Raw genomic sequence first — 20,058 nt, 5'->3', positions numbered from 1 at the left:
ATGTGTTTGGAAAGTCATGAGGTGAGTTAATGACAAAATTCATTTTCTTTTCTGGTTGAATATCCATGCAAACCAAACAAGCTCAAAATGAAAAGGTCCACCCTGACAAAAATTATTTTATTCCACAGTGTCATCAAACCGAAAACTGCCCAGGAAAGCAAAATTAAATACTTAATACATGTATTTCCTCTCTCAATTTACAGAAAAAATAAAGTAGCCTTCAAAGGAAATAAAGCAGTCAGGGGTTATAAGGCAAACCTCAAATCAGTTCACAGTAATGCATGATCACTTTTAAATTACTTCATCTTGAATAAAAGAAACACAAAAATTGACATAAGTGACCATAACACTCAAGGAAAATAATATCAGGTAGGTCACTATATGTATGCAAGAAAAATAGTACAAACTAAAGTCATCAGTAAATAATTTTACCTGTGATCTGAGGGAGGTTATTTTATCTGCTGGGTTAGTTACAGACTAGAAACACTTTGCACTTATAAGAACTCATACTTCATTGCATTTTCCATGTCCTTTGAATCTAAAGACCCTTGAGTTCAGTTGGTCATTGAGGTTTTCCCGAGGTAAGTGATGTGTGATTTGAGGCTGGGGTAATCTGTTCTCCGGAGTTTGATGGTTCTGTGTACATTGCCACTTGGAAAAAGTAGAGCTAAACCGAGAGAAGAAAATGTATTAAATACTAAAGCTGAGCGTTTGTCACAATGGATGGTGTAATTGTACCAGAAGAAATCATAAATGACACTTCATGTACAATTGAAAGGGAAGTTTATGTTATATGTATTTCAGTCATTCTCAAAGGATACACAACCGTTCAAAAGCTTCGGGTCGGTAATATATTTGAATGTTTTTAACAGAAGAACTCTTATGCTCACCAAAGCTACATTTATCTGATCAAAATTTTATATTGAAATGTATTCCTGTGATGCAAAGCTGAATTTTCAGCATCATTAATCCGGTCTTAAGTGTCACATGATCCTTCAGAAATCATTCTGATATGATGATTTGATGCTCAAGAAATATTTCTTATTAATATCAATTTTGAAACATAATTTTTTCATGTACATCTTTTGTAACATTGAAAATGTCTTTACTGTCATTTGATCCATTTAATGGGTCCTTGCTAAAAAGAATTTATACTAATTTCTTAAAAAATAAAATACTGACCCCAAACTTTTGAACAGTAGTGTATGCCAGATTATAAATCACTTGACCTTCTATTAACAGCATCTTTTGTCAAATATCACAGAAAATAATATGGACTCAATCCTTTGATTTGTAAAAAGTAACAGACTTGAAAGAAAGCACAAAGCATATTATATTAAAATGTTTATTCCCTGTGCTATCAAACTGTTTCAAATAATCTGCAAAATAATAGCCAATCTTTCAACAAATAGATATTACAGGAATTATGGTAATGAATAACCCTAACCCCACCTTGAAAAGCCAACTTAAGGAATTTTACAGCTCAAAGACGAGTAAAAATTATTTTCTGTGATGTAGCTAAATACTTTTAAGGTGTATTTGACCTGGAGTATTCAGTTGACGAGTTTCTCTCACCTTGCAGCCGACAGCCAGAAGAGCATGAAGTGACACTATAACCGCCATGGTGGCGAAAGCCGTTAGTTTTGTATCATCGCGAACAGCCGGCCAGAACGTCATGACCAACACGGAGCCAGAGATCACCAAGGCAATGACAATCAACAGCCACTGGAGCCAGTTGAAGGAAATGGTCCATAATATCTAAAAACAGAGATCATGACTTATTGGGTCTAACATGATGAAGTTTGATCGTGTGTTTTTAAACATGATCTCAAACTTACCGAGGTAGGGATATAAATGAAGAGAGAGTAACCGTAGACACACACGGTCTCTAAAAACGTGTAACCGCTGATCTGTCTCTCAACACTCTGACGCCACGTAAGGAAGCCCCAAACTCCTAGAGGCACCAGCCATGCATAGAGGAACACGGTAACTGCTGCAATCGAGACTAAAACAGAACGAAACCTTTAGTATATTCAGAAGCGAATGACAGAAACAAAACCGCTACGTGACTTGAAAAGACTCAAATTAGTTGTGGGTTCAGTGTAAAATCTGATTGGAGGTTCATATAAGTATGTAGTTAATGTATATGAATTAAAAACAAATGTTAACAATTAAGTTATATTATTTTTGTTTAATATATTTGTAAAGTATATTGTTAGGTCAAATCAGAAGCAGTATCATTCTCTACAAATTCCCATTCCTACTGCCCCTCTCACCTCTGTGGAATTCAGGTCTGTAGTGATAATGTGTGTTTCCCTTCTCGCTCAGAAACGTGGAGAGATTTCCACTGATGGCCACTGAGAACACTAGAGTCACACAGATCCAGAAAGGACCTGACAGAGAGCAAGAAAAAAAAAAAAAAAAAAATCAACTGTCTGAGAATCCAGCAAAGCAAAAATACACTCAAATATAAAATAAATTGTTTGGGTGTGTTGTAAAGTGGTTAAAAATAATATGGTACGTTACCATATAGGTCAGGGTTACTTCTAATGTGGTGTTTGACGAAATTCCGTCCCGGTAAAGGCATAACTGAGCCCTTTATCCTATCCAGAACCTACAATAATAAAGATGACAGCACATACAATTACTAGGGCACCCGAGTTGTTGATGTTCACACTTGAATGTGGTAGCTCCAAGTAAATGACCAAGCAACCAGGATCTCCCTTAGTTTAAAATATCAAGATATGAGATATCAAGACTAAAATGTATAGGTACTAGTACTACTGTATGAATGTTTGTGGTTCAATTTGCACACACACAAAAAAAAAAAAAAACTTGTTTTTGATGCATTTTGTTATGTCAGTTTCTCAACTCCCCTTATATTTACATTCATGTATTTGGCAGATACTTTTATCTGAAGAAACTTGCACTGCGTTGAAGGCATACTTTTGGCATATCAGTTCATGCATATGCATTTTTCTGGGAATCGAACCCATGATCTTGGCATTGCTAGTGCCATACTTCTACTGTTAGCACAGAATAAGTCCTTTTCTACATTTTAAAATGTTTTTTAAATAGTTTAAAAAAAATAGTTACAATACTAAAATATTATACAGTTTGTGGGAATTATTATTATTATTTGTAATGTGTGGTTAATGTTAAAGGTTTACTATTTTAACCCCATAGTGTGATTTTTGGTAAATCATAGTGAATCCAGTTAGGGACCCACATATAGTGACCGTACCCATGTTTTTAATATAATACAAGGGTTATAAAGAAAGCCAGAAGTAAGAAAACAACGTACCTGCAATGTATCTACGTTGAAGAACGACTGATAGTATTCAAACGTCCAAAAACCACCAGTTTGTTTTTCACCTCCAAGCAGCTGTGGGAATAATGAACAAACTGGCTTATACCATTGATCCTAACTAAGAGGCATGTGAAGCAAGCAGCTACTTGTGTGCCCTTATTTGCCGTTTTGTTCCGCAGCTCACCTCTGAACTCTCTTGCTGGTTGTCTTCATCGTCTGACAGGTCAACTTTCACCTCTTCAGAGGAGGCTGCAGCAGCTGGGCTGGAGATGCTGAGGGTTGAGGCTCCAGGATTTGAAGACAGGAGATCTGCGGCTTCATCAAACTCTGGAAACGAGCAGAACGAAGATTAAAGCAGAGAGGCAGAGACAAGAACAAGGTGGCACATATCAGAGGCAGATTACCTTACCCTGAAACTTTAAATCATCTGGGCTAGTCATGACTGGAGATTACAGGTCTCTCAGGGAGTTCTCATTAGAATAATATCTGCGAGGGAAAAAGAGAATAAACATGACAAAATCATTCAACAGCCGTCAGTACTAAAATCAGATCAGATTTACACTAATTCACTCACCTGGCTGCTACAATATGGTAACGTTAATCCTGCAGTAACGTTATGCCAACGCTGACTCCTTCTGGCAACTTCAACTATTTAGATTGTTTCAAGCTAGCAGGTAAAAAAAAATGTGTTCCGTCAGCCCGGATGCTATTTAACAGTATACTTTGATCAACTGATATTTAAAAAAATCATTGACCGATTCGACTGAAGCCAGAATAGATTTGATACCGTCTTAATATCAGGGATTTAACGTTATCGTACCCATGTTCCACGTCACCTGCAGGGTTCCGGTGCGTCAAAACACGACCACGTGACCGGAACAAAGCCGGAATTAAAACTGTTTTTTTTTTTTTTTTTTTTTTTACCTGTTCATAATTTTTCCAGTATATTGATGGCACAAAATGAGGTACCGCCAAGGCACGTTGTATTACATCTAAGACCAAAAGGGTTTTGATTAAATAAAACCTCTGTGTCCTTTTTTTATTTTTTTGTCATTGGTGACTATTTTGATCAAACAAATTAAAGTTTCTGACTGTTATGTAATAATAAAATACTTTTGACATACATATTTATTAATAAAGACAGATTATTAATTTGAATAAAGCCAGATATTAAAAATTAAAGACCTCTTTATTTTTTATGAAAGAAACTGAGATATAACTCAGTTAATATAAGGACAAAATATAAGGACAAAAACGCTTTAAAAACATTATTTAAACAAAACATACTGAAAAATAATACCCCTTCCCCTCTTTTTGTTTTATTGGTTTTAGTTTTTTATGCTGGAACGGAAAAGGACATTTTGTGTTTCCCCACCGGACTAATAACATTTCACGTACCGTGAGTCTCGCCATTTTGGCTCTTCAGTTTCACCTTCGCCACCGTTGCTGCGTCGAGACTGTTTGGAAACTGTCTTCTGAAAGCTCTTCCTGTGCTATATCCACCGTGAACTGTAAACTGTCACAGTTCGTGAGTTCATTTGCTAACATGGCCGCCTCGTGGCTGCTGAAGAGATGTTGCTCCACAGCAGCCACAGTGACAACCAAGGGCACACGATGGCAAAGACTGATAAACAGTCGCGCAGGTAGGACTAAGACACGCGTATTCTTTTTGCTTCGTACATAAGTTGAAAGATAATCCATGTTCATATTGCCTTTAGGTGGTCAGTCACGTAAGTCATTTGTACATTTCTTTTAGTTCTCTGAATTTGCTGCAGTGCAGGCGTGTTAATTGTATCTAACGTTACAGGTATACAACTGTATTTGTATTAAACATATATTCCATTGCAATAGCCTAATTGTTGGAATCAGGTCATTTACACGAGGATAGGACACTCAAGACTCGCACATAATTCTTAACTATCAGGAGAAAATTCACCAGTGTTCATCCTGTCAGAATCTAATGTCAATTTTAACTTATTTTGCTGGGCTGTAGCCTACTACTTCTGGGGAATCTGTTGATACTTTCGAAAAGGTTTTTAACCAAGTAAATCCAAATGTAGTCTCAAAAAAATTCTTAAACATCTTTTTTGGTATATTTTTGAATAACAAAACCTGGCTCGCCATGAACAACCATAGGAGATGGAATGGCATTAAAAACCAGAGAGAAAAAAAAAACTGTATTTAGTTACTAACTATTTTTCTAACTCTGTCTGTTATAATGGTACTAAGAAGAAGATGCTTCCATATTGCATGCATAATTTTTTTTTTTTATTGCATTATTTTATGTATAATGTGTCAATAGGAAAATTGTATTAATTGAAGTTAATCAGATCTGCTATTTTCTTCACTGTTTTCAGGTGTATGGTGCCGTAGTCTTTTAAGCGATTATAAGGAAGCTTGTCGCGAGGCAGTTTTGGGGGCTCGGGATCGACCCCTCAAAGCTTCAGTATACCTGGGTCTTCTAGGAGGAATGTACGCCTGCTATTACACCAACCCTGATGATGGTTCCTTTGAGACCAGCCTGCTAGAAACCTCCAACCGCCTGGCTCTCTTGTCACCATGGATACGCAGCGGCACCTCAGATGGACACGTCCAGACCCTCGTGAAACTGCGAAACGAGGGCAAGCTGCGCTATGCCAGTCTGGGCATTGCCTCTTTGACTTATTACACAGACCACAACTCTGAGTCCAGCCTGTATGAGGCGCGTTGTTCAGCAATCTCTGTGCCCTGGACAGAGCTGCCCAAACGTGTGCTGGATGTGGGCTTTGTGGGACGCTGGTGGGTGCTTGATCATAAAATGAAGGATTTTGATATAAATGAGGAGGAGTTCAAACATCTTCCTCCTGCTCTGGTGGCAACAGCCCCCCCGTCTGCCCAGATAACTGAAAGGAATGAAAAGCTTCATCAGGAATCGTGGAAAGCTGTGGTGATGGAGGATGAGAGCAATGAATTAGATGGTATACAAAAAGACCTGGACATTTCTGTTAAAGGAAAGGAAAGCAACACAACATAGAAAGCACAGACTTCTTTAAATTGAATGCTGTATCTCACAAATGACCCCAGTGATCATGCTTGCAAGAATAAGCTGTCGATAAGAATTGAAAAGTAAAAAATGTGAGTGGGAATCATAATGATAATGTGTTTATGGAAGTAAGCAACATTATGTTGTAGTCTTGTTACTTTACTGCTAAAGTTGTGCAAATAAGTGGTTGACTGCCAATACATTAAAACATGCTGACCTTGTTTTATATGACAGAATAGCACAACACTAAATAAACTGATCAAAAATATATCTCTTTGTCAAATTTCTTTAAGTAGCAATATTTTGCAAAAATGGGGCAATGCATCAAAACATAAGTTACAAAAATATTTATTTACATGTATAAGTGTATATATATATATATATATATATATATATGCTGTTCTTTTGAAATTTCTATTCATTAAGCAGCGCAACTGTTTTTAACATTGATAATAATAATTGTTTCTTGAGCATCAAATCATCATATTAGAATGATTTCTGAAAGATCATGTGACTGAAGACTGGAGTAATGATGCTTAAAATTCAGCTTTGCCATCACTGGAATTAGATTACATTTTAAAATATGAAAGTAGAAAACAGTTCTTTTGAATTGTAATAATATTTCGCAATATTACTGTTTTTACTGTATTTTTTATTGGTGAGCATATGGTTTCTTTGTAACTAACCAACAATATCTTTGCTGCCTTTTAAAAAGAGTTCATTTAAAAAAAAAAGAGTTGGGTTAATTATCTCCATTAATCCCATTACCTTTGACCTTCTGTTTCAATGGCTGACTTTGATTCATTTTCAAGGGAAATCCTCTTTTACATTAATCTCTTTACTCTTCCTCTCTCAGGCTTGTCCTCCTCCATTAGTCTTTCGCTCGCTCCCCCATGCAGTCCTTTCTAAGATGGTTGGTATTGATTCACTGGCTCACGAAGCAGCATTCGCCTCTTTTTTTTTTTTTCTGATTGGTATCTCAGCTCCTGGAGAGGATTGTTCATTCTGATCGTGCAGTTCTCCTGCAATAAAGCATGTGAATACAGAGCTGACCCGTTCATGTCAAACCAGACGAGATCATATTTTCAGTAAAAGGCCAAATAATGAAAGTAAGGGATAGTACACACTTAATGATGAAATGCACTTAAGATACACTAATGAAAGTGTAGGAACCCATCTGAAGACGTTTCTAATAATGTAACAGTGGCAGACCGCAGGGGCTTATCTGTGTGTAACTTAACCTCGCTACTCAATGTTGAAATAATAATGTCATTAGGGTGCATTTACAAAATGCCTAACAGAAATATTGCATGTCACTGGAGACGAGTATTAATGAGAGAAGACCTATGGCTTGCTTCAGGCAGAGGCTGAACCATCTGAAATCCTAACGATCCGCTTTTAACTTCTCCACTGTTATAAATTACTCTTACTGTTGTATATTGAAATGGTCACTTAGCATTATCACACTGCTGTTATCCAATCACTAAAGATTTTCAGCCGGTAGGAGGATGTTGCTTTAGCCTCGGGCAGCGGTATCTGATGTTTCTCAATCCTCATAATGTACTGAAGCACTCTGTCTGTCAATCAGGGTGTCCACAGGGACCCAGACATTGGCTGATTGCTAAATGGAGGAGCTTTTCTAACAGTGTAGCACTTTCTGCAAGACACTCTCAGCTCAGACACACCACTGCTGCGTCCCAATGCTTTAAAAAGTGCTGTCCCTGGCCTGCCTTATTGCCTTCAAGCTCACTGAACTGAGATAACTAGGCAGTGGAAAGCAATGGAGTGGAAGCCCACCATGTTTTTTCAGGTAGTGTCACTGCTGTCTTGTTTGCTCTTTATTCTAGGCTAAATGATGGAGACGGAAAACTGTTTCTCATTAATTTTTGCTTTTGTTTTGTCTTTATATTTCATGGATCCTTGGGTCTCAATTGTCAAAAGCAATGTTCGCATAACCCCATGACACTAAAATAGCTAATACAATATTTAAAGGATAGTTCAGCCAAAAATGAAAAGTCTGTCATCATTTATTCACACTCATGTTGTCCCAAACCTAAGTGACATTCTTTCTTTTATAGGGAACTCAAAAGGAGATATTCTGAATATCCAAAGTGTGGACAAAAAAAAATCGTTTTTATTGACATTTAACTGGGCAGTTGAGACTGCATTATAGCAGAGTATTAATTAAGTATAATTGTATGTATTTTTCAGTAAAAAGAAAGCCTTGTTAATGTTTAATGCTCACTTATGATGGATATTTTGAAGAGTTTCTATTGTTTTAAGGTTGTGTGGTTACCATTGTGCTGAAGGAGGTTGCATGATGATCATGGAGTCTGTTGCTTCACTCAATGAACAATAACTATACCAAGTTGTAGTAAGAAGTACTACATACCAGTAATGAGATCAGCTGCTACTTACTTGCTCATCTCATGTTACATATAACAATACATGCAATTGTCTTTTTCATGCTAACATGCTATTGCTAGTTATCTAACACAGGAATTTGATGTGGTTCAGCAAACAACATGTGGTTCAGCAAAACATTATTTGTTTAAATGAACTTGTTTTAGTCTTGTTGAACAGCCCTAAACTAATTTCATGGCGTTTTCCTTTATTTAATTAAGTTCACTGAACAAGCTTAACTGAATTTTTCTGAGTGCACTAAGGCATTTTTCTGGATATTTTATTTTATGTTCCACAGAAGAGAAAAAAGTCAAACAGGTTTAACACAACATGAAGGTAAGTAAATGATGACAGAATTTTCATCCCTTGTACTATGTTACAGTCTCCCTCATTCATCCTTCGATCGACTTGGATCCTCCCCCACCCTCCACGACCTGTCCTGTATTGACTATTGACTGTCACTCTATCCATATACTCAGCTGCCAATGTCAGACGGATATGGCGGCTGAGGCCGATCAGTGGTCAGTGTGGAAAGGGGGAGCTTGGGTTCAGCAAGGACATGTTGGGAGGGGGCCGGGGGTCATGCGTAGGGGTGAGGCAGTCTAGCCATGGCGCTGACCTCAGTAACTACAACTCCACCACCCCCTCCCGTAATGTCTGATCAATATGTCACCATTAAGGAAGAGAGTATGGAGAGCACGAGAGGGAGGAAAATGTTAAAGGCATGGCGACACAACCAGACACTAGATCCGTTAAAGCAGCATCTGAAAGTAGTGTGAGTTTAAATATAGAGTAAAATATACTTTTTTCCCTATAACAGGACATTTTAATATATATATATATATATATAATTGCATGTCTAAATATGTGTATATGTAAATACTTAAATTTCAGTGTATTAAACAGTTAAGCATAAGATGAGTTAAAATGAGCATTTACAAAACTGGTTACTGAAGCTAAAAAAAAAAAAAAAAAAACAGCAAAATATGGATAATATGTGAGAATAATCAAAACACAAATGTGAAAAATTATTTAAAAAATAAAATTAAAATAAACATTGAGATTGTCTGACACCAAGCGGTATACACTATTTTTAGGGTAGTGGCTCACAGAACACAAATGGTTAAGTGTCTGGCGCACAGTGAGGAAAGCATGAATGTGTGTGCATTTGTTTAAATGAGGAGAGAAAGAGAGAGTGATGAGAGAGAAACACGGGGGAAGGGGGGAAGTATAAAAATATAAATGTCTGTCTGGAGTGTGAAAATGTTTGAAGATGTGAGGAAATACAGATGGAGCAGGCACCCAAAAGAGAGTGAGAAAAAAAGAGTGCGCAAGAGAGTAGGGTGGGGATGAAGGGGGAGGGAAGGAAATGAAGAGTGAGGGAGAGAGAGAGAGAGCGAGAGAGAGGCAGAGGGAGAGGGAGAGGGAGAGGGGGAGGAGAAGGAAGCGGAGCGCATTCACAATTTTCATTCAAACTGACTTAGCCTGTGTGTCCCGATTTGCACTCCCTCGCTCTCTCTACACGCATACACACACACACACACACACACAGCAAGAGAAACACCAGACCGACTGCAGTTAAGTTAACAGCGGCTAGAGGATGGCTTCAAGAAGAGTGAGAGACCGGGACGAGAAAACCAGAGGAGACTGGTGGAAGGGGTGAGAATAGAAAGAGGTGGTATGGAATTCACAAAGAGATGTCAGGGTGGAAGGTGAGTAGAAAGAGGACGAAGAGTTTTAAAATAGAAGAGAGAAAAAGGGAGGTGAAGGAATGCAGGGGTGGAACGGCCAAGCTCGACGTATGGAGGGGGGCAGAGATCGACTGGAGCCAGACTGGGTGTATGCATCTGAGAGAGTCACTGTGGTAAGTGTGTTTTTCTTCTCGAACCCCTGCCACCTCCCTAAATGAAGAGCCTGTGATCTGCTGTGACTGTTTGAGCGCATGCGAGAGGACTTTTTCATTAGGATGCATTGTCATGCTGTTAGAATGTGATACAAATTTGATTTGACAAATGTGACAAGTGTTGCTTATGCGGTCAGACATCACTGCAGGACATTTTAATGTGATGTTATCCACCAAGGCATGCATGCATGTTGTGTTTGCATGTGTTTGCATGCTAGTTAAAGCTTTGGGACATGTTCGTGGCTTGTATTTTTTACATTTTTCTTTTTTTAAGAAACATAAATGTATTTCATTTCATTTTTAACTGCTAACTTTGACTAATTGTTGGTTGTAAACATCAGTATGGAGAGTGTAATGGTCTCCTAATGGTGTGTGTGTGTGAGCGCATATGTTTGTGTATGCATGTGAGGTGATATCAATCCCTATGGAAGTGAATGGCAATTGGATTAAACTATTGATTTAGTCTGGAGCAGGTAGACATACACCCAGTTGGCCAGACGAGGGGGAAGGGCCATCCACATCTTCATCAATAATCCTCTTGCACCCAAAATTAAACTAACAGCAGTGACCGGCACAATAATGACGTGAAGTTTTTGGATGCTATGAATGCTCAGCTTTTGCACAGATACAAACATACAGACTACCATGTGAACTTCACAAGCATGTTACAATGTGCTACTTCTGAACTTTTTTCATCCAAGGAAATGTGCGGTCTGTGTCTTTGTGTTCTGATTTTTTTGCATTGTTTTTATGTCTAATGTCAACGTGATGTCATTTTTTATTTTAAGACGACTTTTCAATTGTTGTAAAAGCCTGGATTCTTGTAATAAGTTTGTCAGATATGCTAAAGTTTCCTAATTACGTGTTTCACACCCTAAAATCCCGTTTTAAAAGTTTCCCAGCGAACTTGTCGGGTCCACAAAACTGGCTGTGATGCCTATGAACTCATTCACCAAAGGGTCATGAGTTCAAGTCCCAAGTGGGGGAGGGGGGCTGCCATGGTAGCCTTATTTTTTCTTCCAGACCCTTCCCCCTTTCTTTTCCGCATCTCACACGGCCGTCATTTCAACGGCTAGACAAACATGAACATCAGGCCTGTTACTTTTGCCTGCTCATATATAGTCAAAGATCAACCTTCACCTCATAAGCCAACAGCTGGTCCCGTTTTTTGCAGATGTGGGTCTTGAGAACAGTTTCTTTGCCATTTTTGATGGCAAATAGTTGTTATGTAACCTTCCACAAGTCTTTTAAAACTTGCTTTCATGTTTGAGATTGCATACACACCGCACCGTCTGTTTGCACGTGCATACGTGAGCGTGTTCCAAATGCATCGAGCAAACAAACGGACGAGGCGCATTTCAGACAGCCCCTCTTTCATAGGAAATGAGACCCTTTGACCTTTGCCATTCAGTCTGTCTGGAAATGCATAGCCTGGAATCGATCAACACCCCCTTGCCCAGACATGCACTCACCACCTCCACTCTGCCCGCTCTCTTGATTCCTCCTTCCCCCTTACATTTTTCTCTTTCTCTCCAATCGGCAACCCTCTGTTCCCGCTCACTCTCAGCTCCTGGTCCCTTCCCCCCACGATCAGATAATAGGCCCCACAGAGCTCAAGCTATACTTCATGCAGCGCTCTACGCCCGCTTCCCTGTGCATATGACCGGATCTCCAAAGCCTCCAATGCTCACACACAACTTCCCCTCAGCGACTGTGAGAGCACAATCTCATATGGCCCAAAAATGTATTTGTCCTGGTCAAAATATATGCAAAATATAGGCTGGGTTGATTGCAATTTCATTGCAATATGTATTTTAAGGGCCAAGAAAACATAATCAATCTTAAAATGTAGAGTAAATGCTGAGTAAATAAAAGATTTGTGTGTACGTACGTATGTATAAATATATATATATATGTCTGCCATTTTTTTTACTGTAGGGATGGGTCGTGGATTTATTAATGTGTATTAAAGTGGTTAACATATTTGAAACTAGTTGGGGTGGGAATGTAAGTATCATGTGAGGTACATAACTGTGTTTATGTCATTTTTTTGGTGTGCATGTCTAAAATCACACAATTCCAGCATTTCCAAAGTATATGCAGTCCCAGGCGAGTCTCAGTGAACATTCAACGCTGTCGGTGAGTTTGCAAGTCAAAGAAACCATCGAGTGTTGAGTGTACCCTGCCTCTTGAACACACTCCGACCACACGGACCTTCTGAGTGCCAGCAACTACATGTGCGAGTCCATTTTGTTGCTGAGCTGGCCAAGATGGCTGCTGTAGTGTCTCTAAAGCTGTCCCAGCTGATCAGTGAAGCGAGAGACTGTATTCTGCATCTACTGTCACAGCTCTGGGTCCTGATTCACATTCATTGCTGTCGGTGGGTTTTATCTATTCGACTCGCCGGACGATGAATGAGAACTATGGCTCTTCCTGCACTAATGTACACAAAAGCAGTGGGTTGAAAAAATAATCACTGTTAATCTTTTTCACTATTAGTCATGTCACTCAACACATGTACATCATAGAAGGTCAATAAACGGTGTGAAATAAGAGTTTTGTTGTTGTTTTTTACTGCATGTTGTGTGAGTTAACGGCAAAGTTCGACCAAATATGAAAATCCTGTCTTCATGTCATTCCAAACTTCTATTAAAGCTGCAGGCCGTAGTTTTTCCTCTTTGTCGCCATCTCTGTTCGAAATCTGCAATTGCAGTTATTCGCGGAATTATCAACTTTACGTGGGTTGTGCCTCGGCATGGCACAGTGCGGATGAATCCAATGTTGTGAGGAGAATGTGTGGCTGTCAGTCACTGGTGTGGATACTGTCATTCGGACCAACATAAGAATTTTCACTGGAAAATGTCGTCTGAACAAGTAACATCCACTTTTGTTCTGGCCAACTAAGGGAAATTTAAGGCTGATTAAATCTAACGATCGCTTATCATATCACGTCAAACCGTGCAAATTATACTTTGTTCTCAAATTGTTAATGTTAACATCAGCATTGCGTGAATGCCCTTCTGATATTTATCCTTGTTTTCGCAGGGGCCCGGTTGCAGTCTCTTTTTTTCTGTAGCCACTCCGAAGTCCCAAGTCTTTTGCATTTTACAACGGGTGAATCTCCAGTTGTCACTGGTGATTGTCATTTGAACCTTTCTGGATCCGCCATCAAATTGATAAGTTTAATTATATCAAGTGCTGTGAGAAAAGGCTATTAATCTCCACCTCCAACATCCTCACACGCAATATAGCCTAGCTGAGACTCCTTCTTTATGTGTACAGATGTGACGTAATGACGCAAAGACATGCTCGAATTTCCCACGGAAATCCAGCAGTACCACTGGAATTAAAAACATTATTACAGACTTACCGTTTTGAATCAAGCTAAGGCAAGCAGATAGGTTTGAACACTGCCTGGTTATGTACTTGCTCAAAAAATTATTTTGGATCATTTTTAACCCAAAAAAGTTACGGAATGCAGCTTTGAGCTTTTATTCTGTATTATGTAAAATATTTTCTCTAAAGTCATACAGGTTTGGAATGACACGAGGGTGAAAAACGTTTGGTCATTTTTTGGTAATATTTTTATGTTTTCTTTTAAAAAATGACTTGTATATTCCTGTTGCCAGTGGTTTGGAAGCCACAGTGTCTAAGGAAAACCCTAGAGCCAGCAAATCGGCTCACTGACCAGTGTGACCCACACAGACATAGAGTCAACATTACTCACAATGCAGAGTTCTTCCTCGGGCACACTATGCATGTAGCTAAAAATGGTCTGGCGAATCTAAAAGGTGGATCATCAGGGAAACTCTCATGACTATACAGAATGTATAAGGGTGTGTTGAACTCCTCACAAGACAAAGCTTTGAATTTTGAGAATAAATAAAGGAGCTCTTGAGGAACTGTGTGCTATTATTAGGTTATGTGCGCACATAGAAAGAACAGGCTTTAATGAATGAACCCATATGGTTTGGGGTTCTGTGACAAAGCTGTTCCCACACTGTGAACGAGAGCTTCACTTTACCTCCCAGCAGCAAGTCATTTGAGAACTACAGCTATGAGCAAGAGGGAATCGCAATCTTCAATCAATTACTATCACAAAGGTCCCATACCCAAACAATAATACATGTATGCCGCATGCTGTGTCACATCAGAATAATAACTTACTGCTGTGTCTTTGACCCAGTTCATTGTGCTGATGGTTCAATGGGGTCGGCAGCCAATTAGAGTGTGACTCCAGTAATTGGGTTTGACCGGATTGGTCCAAACTAAGCAGGGAAAGGGAGGCTGATTGGAGCAGTCAGCTGTCTGATCTGATTGAAGACTTCACTGTAATCAGCAGCACAAGACTCTCTGCTGGCAGACTCTCCACTACCCTCACAAGACTGTTCACTAGCGGTCAGAAAAATATCAAACTTACACTACTTGGTTTACTATCTGGATCTATGTATTGTTGTTCCCTCTCTGAGAAATGCATTCACTTGCTTGTTACATAGACTGCTGCAATAGTGTTTGTCTGGGTTACCAAACATTTGAACTCACAAGCTCAGAATGCATTTGCAGAAATCCTTCTATACGTCACTCCCCCCCCAAAAAATAAAATAAATATATATATATATATACAGTGCTATGCATAAGTTTAGACACCCATGCTAAAGTTGACTAAAAAGAGGAATAAAAAATCATCTTTTGGAAATTGAACTTAATGCCTTAATTTAAAAAATTAGGAAAAATCCAACCTTTAAGGACACCAATTTTCTTTGTGAATGAATAATGTATCATAAATAAATAAATGTTCTTCCTTAAAATACAGGGTGCATAAGTTTGGACACCCCTATGTTAAATTCCCATAGAGGCAGGCAGATTTTTATTTTTAAGTATTTTTTTTAATTTTCTGTTTAGGATACTATGCATCCTGATAAAGTTCCCTTGGCCTTTGGAATTAAAATAGCCCCACATCATCACATAGCCTTCACCATACCTAGAGATTGGCATGGTTTTATTTCAGTTAGCCTAAAAGCTAGTTTGATTTGCATAAATGATTGAGGCTATGTGATGATGTGGGGCTATTTTAATTCCAAAGGCCAAGGGAACTTTATCAGGATGCATAGTATCCTGGATCCATGAAGTAACTGGCCTTTAAAAATAAAAATCTGCCTGCCTCTATGGGAATTTAACATAGGGGTGTACTAACTTATGCACCATGTATTTTAAGGAAGAACATTTATTTATTTACGATACATTATTCATTCACAAAGAAAATTGGTGTCCTTAAAGGTTGGATTTTTCCTAATTTTTTCAATTAAGGCATTAAGTTCAATTTCCAAAAGATGATTTTTTATTCCTCGTTTTAGTCAACTTTAGCATGGGTGTATTAACTTATGCATTGCACTGTATGCTATTTTATTATGTCTAAATGCCATTATATAGGCCTATATACTGTATATTACATGTTTTGCTTAATAAAAAAAAATTAAAAAATCAGCAGAAGCACATATTTCACAAAGGCTCTGTAATTTTTAACAGCTATAACAAATATGCATGATGATGTATGGCAATCTTTTGATTCCTTGCTAGTGCCCAAATTCATGTTAAATGTATCCTCATTCCTGATAGAGGGAATAGAATGAGACACACCCATAAATATAAAATACTTGCACATGTTCATATCTCTCCCCGCCACAAACAAACATAGCACTCTTTGTCTTTTTTCATATCTCCGTGTTGTGTACAATCTGCAGTAGTTATTATTATATAATTTCTGTCCTCTCTGCCAGTCTCCAGGCCATGCGTTACCTTTGCTTTCACCCACACACCGCTCCATTTCCTGGGTCAATGCCGCTATCAACCTGAGAGCATTAGACACTTGAAAAAGATGTGAAGAGAGGTCAGAGACACTTTGTCTAGTCATCACACACATCCATATCTCAGATAATGTCGGAAAGTACTCCTGTCAGTAGATACTTTTCTGGTGTTCCACTTATCAGTAACAGCTAAACACAGTAGCGAGTACACAAAGACTATCAGAGCTTATTGTGATTAAAAAAAGTTTACATTTAGAGGACACGTCGCAAAGTCTGTGAACTTTTCTGAACAAAGATCACAATATGACTTCTACTGTCCAAAAACATTGAGAGCACACAGTCTATGGCTGTGACTTGGTTTCAACCCCTGAGAGGGGCAATGACAGTACGGGGCTCGAGGAATTTGAGCCTCCTGTGAATTCTAGATGCAAATCCTCTCGGCCACCCCATATAGAAACATATGTCAACAACAAGAGACTGTCTAAAATTGGAGCCATCATTTCAACTTAGCACACGGTGAGAGTAAAGCCAGAAAACAATAAACATTCATAACATGGTTTCATGGTGACTGAGCACCACATGAAAGCGTAAGAGAGACTGAGAGCGAGAACAAAAAGCGGGTCACTCTTTAAACTGCGCGGACACAAAAAACAGTTTTTGAAAAGGCGATTGGAAACATTTCAAGAGACTGTGCTGCTCTGACACAAAGCTTCTGCAATTTTGAGCAATACACTGAGGCACAATCGCACACAGTCGGATGATAGATTTGTATTCATTATCATGGCAACAGAGTCCTGGCGAAGAGAGAAAGAAATTGAGAGCGCGATCCGGGCAGGCCTGCAGGGCTGTTACTTCAGTATGCGCTGATGATGAACAGTCACTCGGTCATCCCCAGTCTACACACGCATCAGAGACCTGCATCACAACACGGTGCGGGCATCCATCGCAGGGACGCAGTCATAATTCATCCCGCTGGCAGCTTGCAGGGGTCAATGTAACATAAAGCGCCGCACATGAGAGGAACACAAAGGAAACATTTTGTGATGGCTGGAAGATGTGCAATAGAAATAAACTCTCTCTTCACTTCTCAGGGAACATCAATTCGTCTTGCGGTTGAAAGATGAGAACTGTTCACTGCTTTAAAATGCAGATGTATGGGCAGAGCAAGTAGAAATATAGAAGGCATTTAATCACAGAGATAAGACGGGGACCATAAATAAACAAATGGCTTTTATAAAAATCATGATCTTAATTAATCATTAAAATCCTCTGAATCAATCTACAGCAGATTTATTATTTCAATGAATTAAAAGCAATGACCAAAAATTCAAACGATTCTGTTTGTATAACACTAGTATTTTTGACTGGCGTTTAATTATATAAAGTTTTATATAAAACGTTCAAATTTTACTTTCTAAATGTTCTAGTTTCTACATTACTAAAGAAAACCCTGAACATGCTCTGAGAGCATGAAACGGTTGCCGCTAAACCGGATCTCATGAGAAAACATAAATACAAAGTTCTGTCATGAAACTCTAGATGGCGCAGGCTGAAAGGTCCTTAACTCAATCTGCTTGCAATCACATTGTTCTCTAAAGGACACAGCTGATGCATCAGTAGCCAATGAGCTCGCTGCTCTTCAAATACTCAGTCAGCATTTGCTTTAGCAGTTGCAACGCTTTCAGAAACCCTCCACCTTCCCCAGCTCCACCTGTATAGATCTGCTACGGGTAATTCATGTACTATATTGTGCAGCAGCAGCATGTCTTACTTGCTCACAGCAGCGTGTCGTGTATGTATTGGCAGCAAAACCCAATAGCAGCAGCAGCAGCAGCAGCAGCGTAGCAGATCTATTCCGCCAAGACAAAACATATCAACATTGTCATATCCATTACCATGTCAAACGCTCCGAGAGATTTCATGACAGAACTACATTTTGGTGATTTGCACGAAAACATAGAAAAAGGTGTTAACACTTTAAAATACGGGTGCGCTAATATCCATTCATTCACGCTTAACTAATAACCAGATAATTGAAATCCATGGCTTAGTGTGGATGTCAAAACCAAAATGACATATTAACAATCAGTTAACAGCCATGTTAAGTAATAACATAATGATACATTTGCAAATCATTAGCTAGGCTAGTGATTAATTAAAGCAGACAACTGGAAGTTGAAGTTCAATATCCATTCAATAGTTTGTGCTGTGGTGTACCTTGGTGTCAATTGAATGAAATGTTAGAAATGTGTCAAGCCACCAAAATGTTCATAATTGTATTTTTTATTTTTAATGAAATATTGCAGTATTTTCTGTATTTAAATCGAATAAGCCAAGAAACTGTCATTTGCCTTTTGATAACTGTACATGCTATGATTAAGTTACATTACCTCAGTCCTTCTTTATCTCAGTTTCAGTAGAGTAGTATCATTAACCAGCCTTGAAGCGCACCTGCAGGTGTTTACCTTTAGACAATTAGTCTCAAACTGAATGTCTTCACAAAGCTTCTGTCAGGAGCTTCACTGTTTATGCGTCACCTTTCCCTATCATTACAGGGGAAATTAAAGCCTCTGTGGCATAGTGGGGGAGAGGGACCCTGCATGCTGAAAAGCAAGTAGGCCTACTTATCTCCTTGAGAGAAAATTACATGTTTGCCGCTTTCCCTATTGTTGGAAAAAGCCTGAGTATTTAGGGTTTAGATCTCAATACATTTTTATTTCAAGTCTCTATTGTACTTGATAAGGTGCAGTGTGATCATAATAATGTGTTAGGTTTTCCTATGAAGATGCTCAAATGGGAGAGAGAGAGAGAGAGAGAGAGAGAGAGAGAGAGAGAGAGAGAGAGAGAGAGAGAGAGAGAGAGAGAGAGAGAAATACAAGACTTGGGGCTTGAACAATACTGATTTTATGACAATATTACAAACCTTAAATCTTAAAGTTATGGATTTTGCATAAAGTGCATATTGAACCATGCCATTCCAGCTCATTATAATAAATGTTTCTAAGCACTGTGGTCTAATTATGTATTATATGTCCTCAAGCAGGATTAAATAAAAAGAGAGAGATTGCAAGACTTCATACACTAAACCGATCTAAACAGCACCCACATCTAAATATTATGAGGCTGCGGTTTTGCCTGATTCACAGCAAGTAAGCTCTGTTATTAGTCTTGATAGTGCTATCACTTTGATAATGCTGTATTATGGGCCTGAGTCCAACTCTGAGAAACATCTCTGCAGTTATATCGGAATATAAATGCAAGGATATGGTCACGATTGCAAAATAAACCCCAACCAGCTAGGCGATCAGGACTTCGGCTAAGAACAAGTCCACAGTGTTTCACCTGGTGAATCGCAAGACTGCGCAGTGAAAGAAACAACAACAACTAAAGTAATTCTGTTTTTCTTATGCGAGACTTTAATTTTGAAAGCTGTTGACACTTTTGTCAGACGCAGTTTAAGTAAAGAGTGCCTGAGAAAAACGTGTTGTTCCGATTTTGCGGTCGGATGAGATGTTGTCAGGCTTTATGTCAGTGTCATTAGCCTATTTCATTCTTAAGTTATTTTCGTAACTTACGAAATTAAACGTTTCTCACCTCAGAAAAGCGAACTTTCCTG

General features: G+C 38.7%; 2 protein-coding genes across 2 annotated transcripts; one reads left to right on the top strand and one right to left on the bottom strand.

Moving 5' to 3' along the window:
* Nucleotides 1-98: 98 nt before the first annotated feature.
* Nucleotides 99-4,173, bottom strand: yipf2 (Yip1 domain family, member 2). The gene is made up of 9 exons (XM_084423754.1): nt 3,885-4,173; nt 3,720-3,796; nt 3,495-3,637; nt 3,305-3,385; nt 2,527-2,614; nt 2,277-2,393; nt 1,839-2,005; nt 1,576-1,758; nt 99-667 (listed from the first exon to the last, which is right to left on the bottom strand). Exons 2-9 carry the CDS (start codon nt 3,748-3,750, stop codon nt 563-565), a joined length of 915 nt encoding a protein of 304 aa, XP_084279880.1. The 5' UTR covers nt 3,751-3,796; nt 3,885-4,173; the 3' UTR covers nt 99-562.
* Nucleotides 4,174-4,647: 474 nt separating this feature from the next.
* timm29 (translocase of inner mitochondrial membrane 29) lies at nt 4,648-6,600 on the top strand. Its single transcript, XM_084423359.1, has 2 exons — nt 4,648-4,953; nt 5,668-6,600. Exons 1-2 carry the CDS (start codon nt 4,857-4,859, stop codon nt 6,321-6,323), a joined length of 753 nt encoding a protein of 250 aa, XP_084279485.1. The 5' UTR covers nt 4,648-4,856; the 3' UTR covers nt 6,324-6,600.
* The last annotated feature ends 13,458 nt before the right edge of the window (nt 6,601-20,058 follow it).

Source organism: Rutilus rutilus, assembly GCF_951802725.1.
Source record: "Rutilus rutilus genome assembly, chromosome: 1".
Classification (NCBI taxonomy): Eukaryota; Metazoa; Chordata; class Actinopteri; order Cypriniformes; family Leuciscidae; genus Rutilus; species Rutilus rutilus.
Note: the sequence above shows the minus strand (reverse complement) of the source record. Positions and strands in the feature narration are given on the sequence as shown.

Excerpts from the sequence above, each read along its gene's own strand:
- yipf2 (XM_084423754.1), bottom strand. The coding sequence starts at position 3,750 with ATGACTAGCCCAGATGATTTAAAGTTTCAGG. Across the intron at positions 3,638-3,719 it reads AGATGATTTAAAGTTTCAGG|AGTTTGATGAAGCCGCAGAT; the intron begins GTAAGGTAATCT and ends GCTCGTTTCCAG. Across the intron at positions 1,759-1,838 it reads TCATTTATATCCCTACCTCG|ATATTATGGACCATTTCCTT; the intron begins GTAAGTTTGAGA and ends CTCTGTTTTTAG.
- timm29 (XM_084423359.1), top strand. The coding sequence starts at position 4,857 with ATGGCCGCCTCGTGGCTGCTGAAGAGATGTTGCTCCACAGCAGCCACA. Across the intron at positions 4,954-5,667 it reads ACTGATAAACAGTCGCGCAG|GTGTATGGTGCCGTAGTCTT; the intron begins GTAGGACTAAGA and ends CACTGTTTTCAG.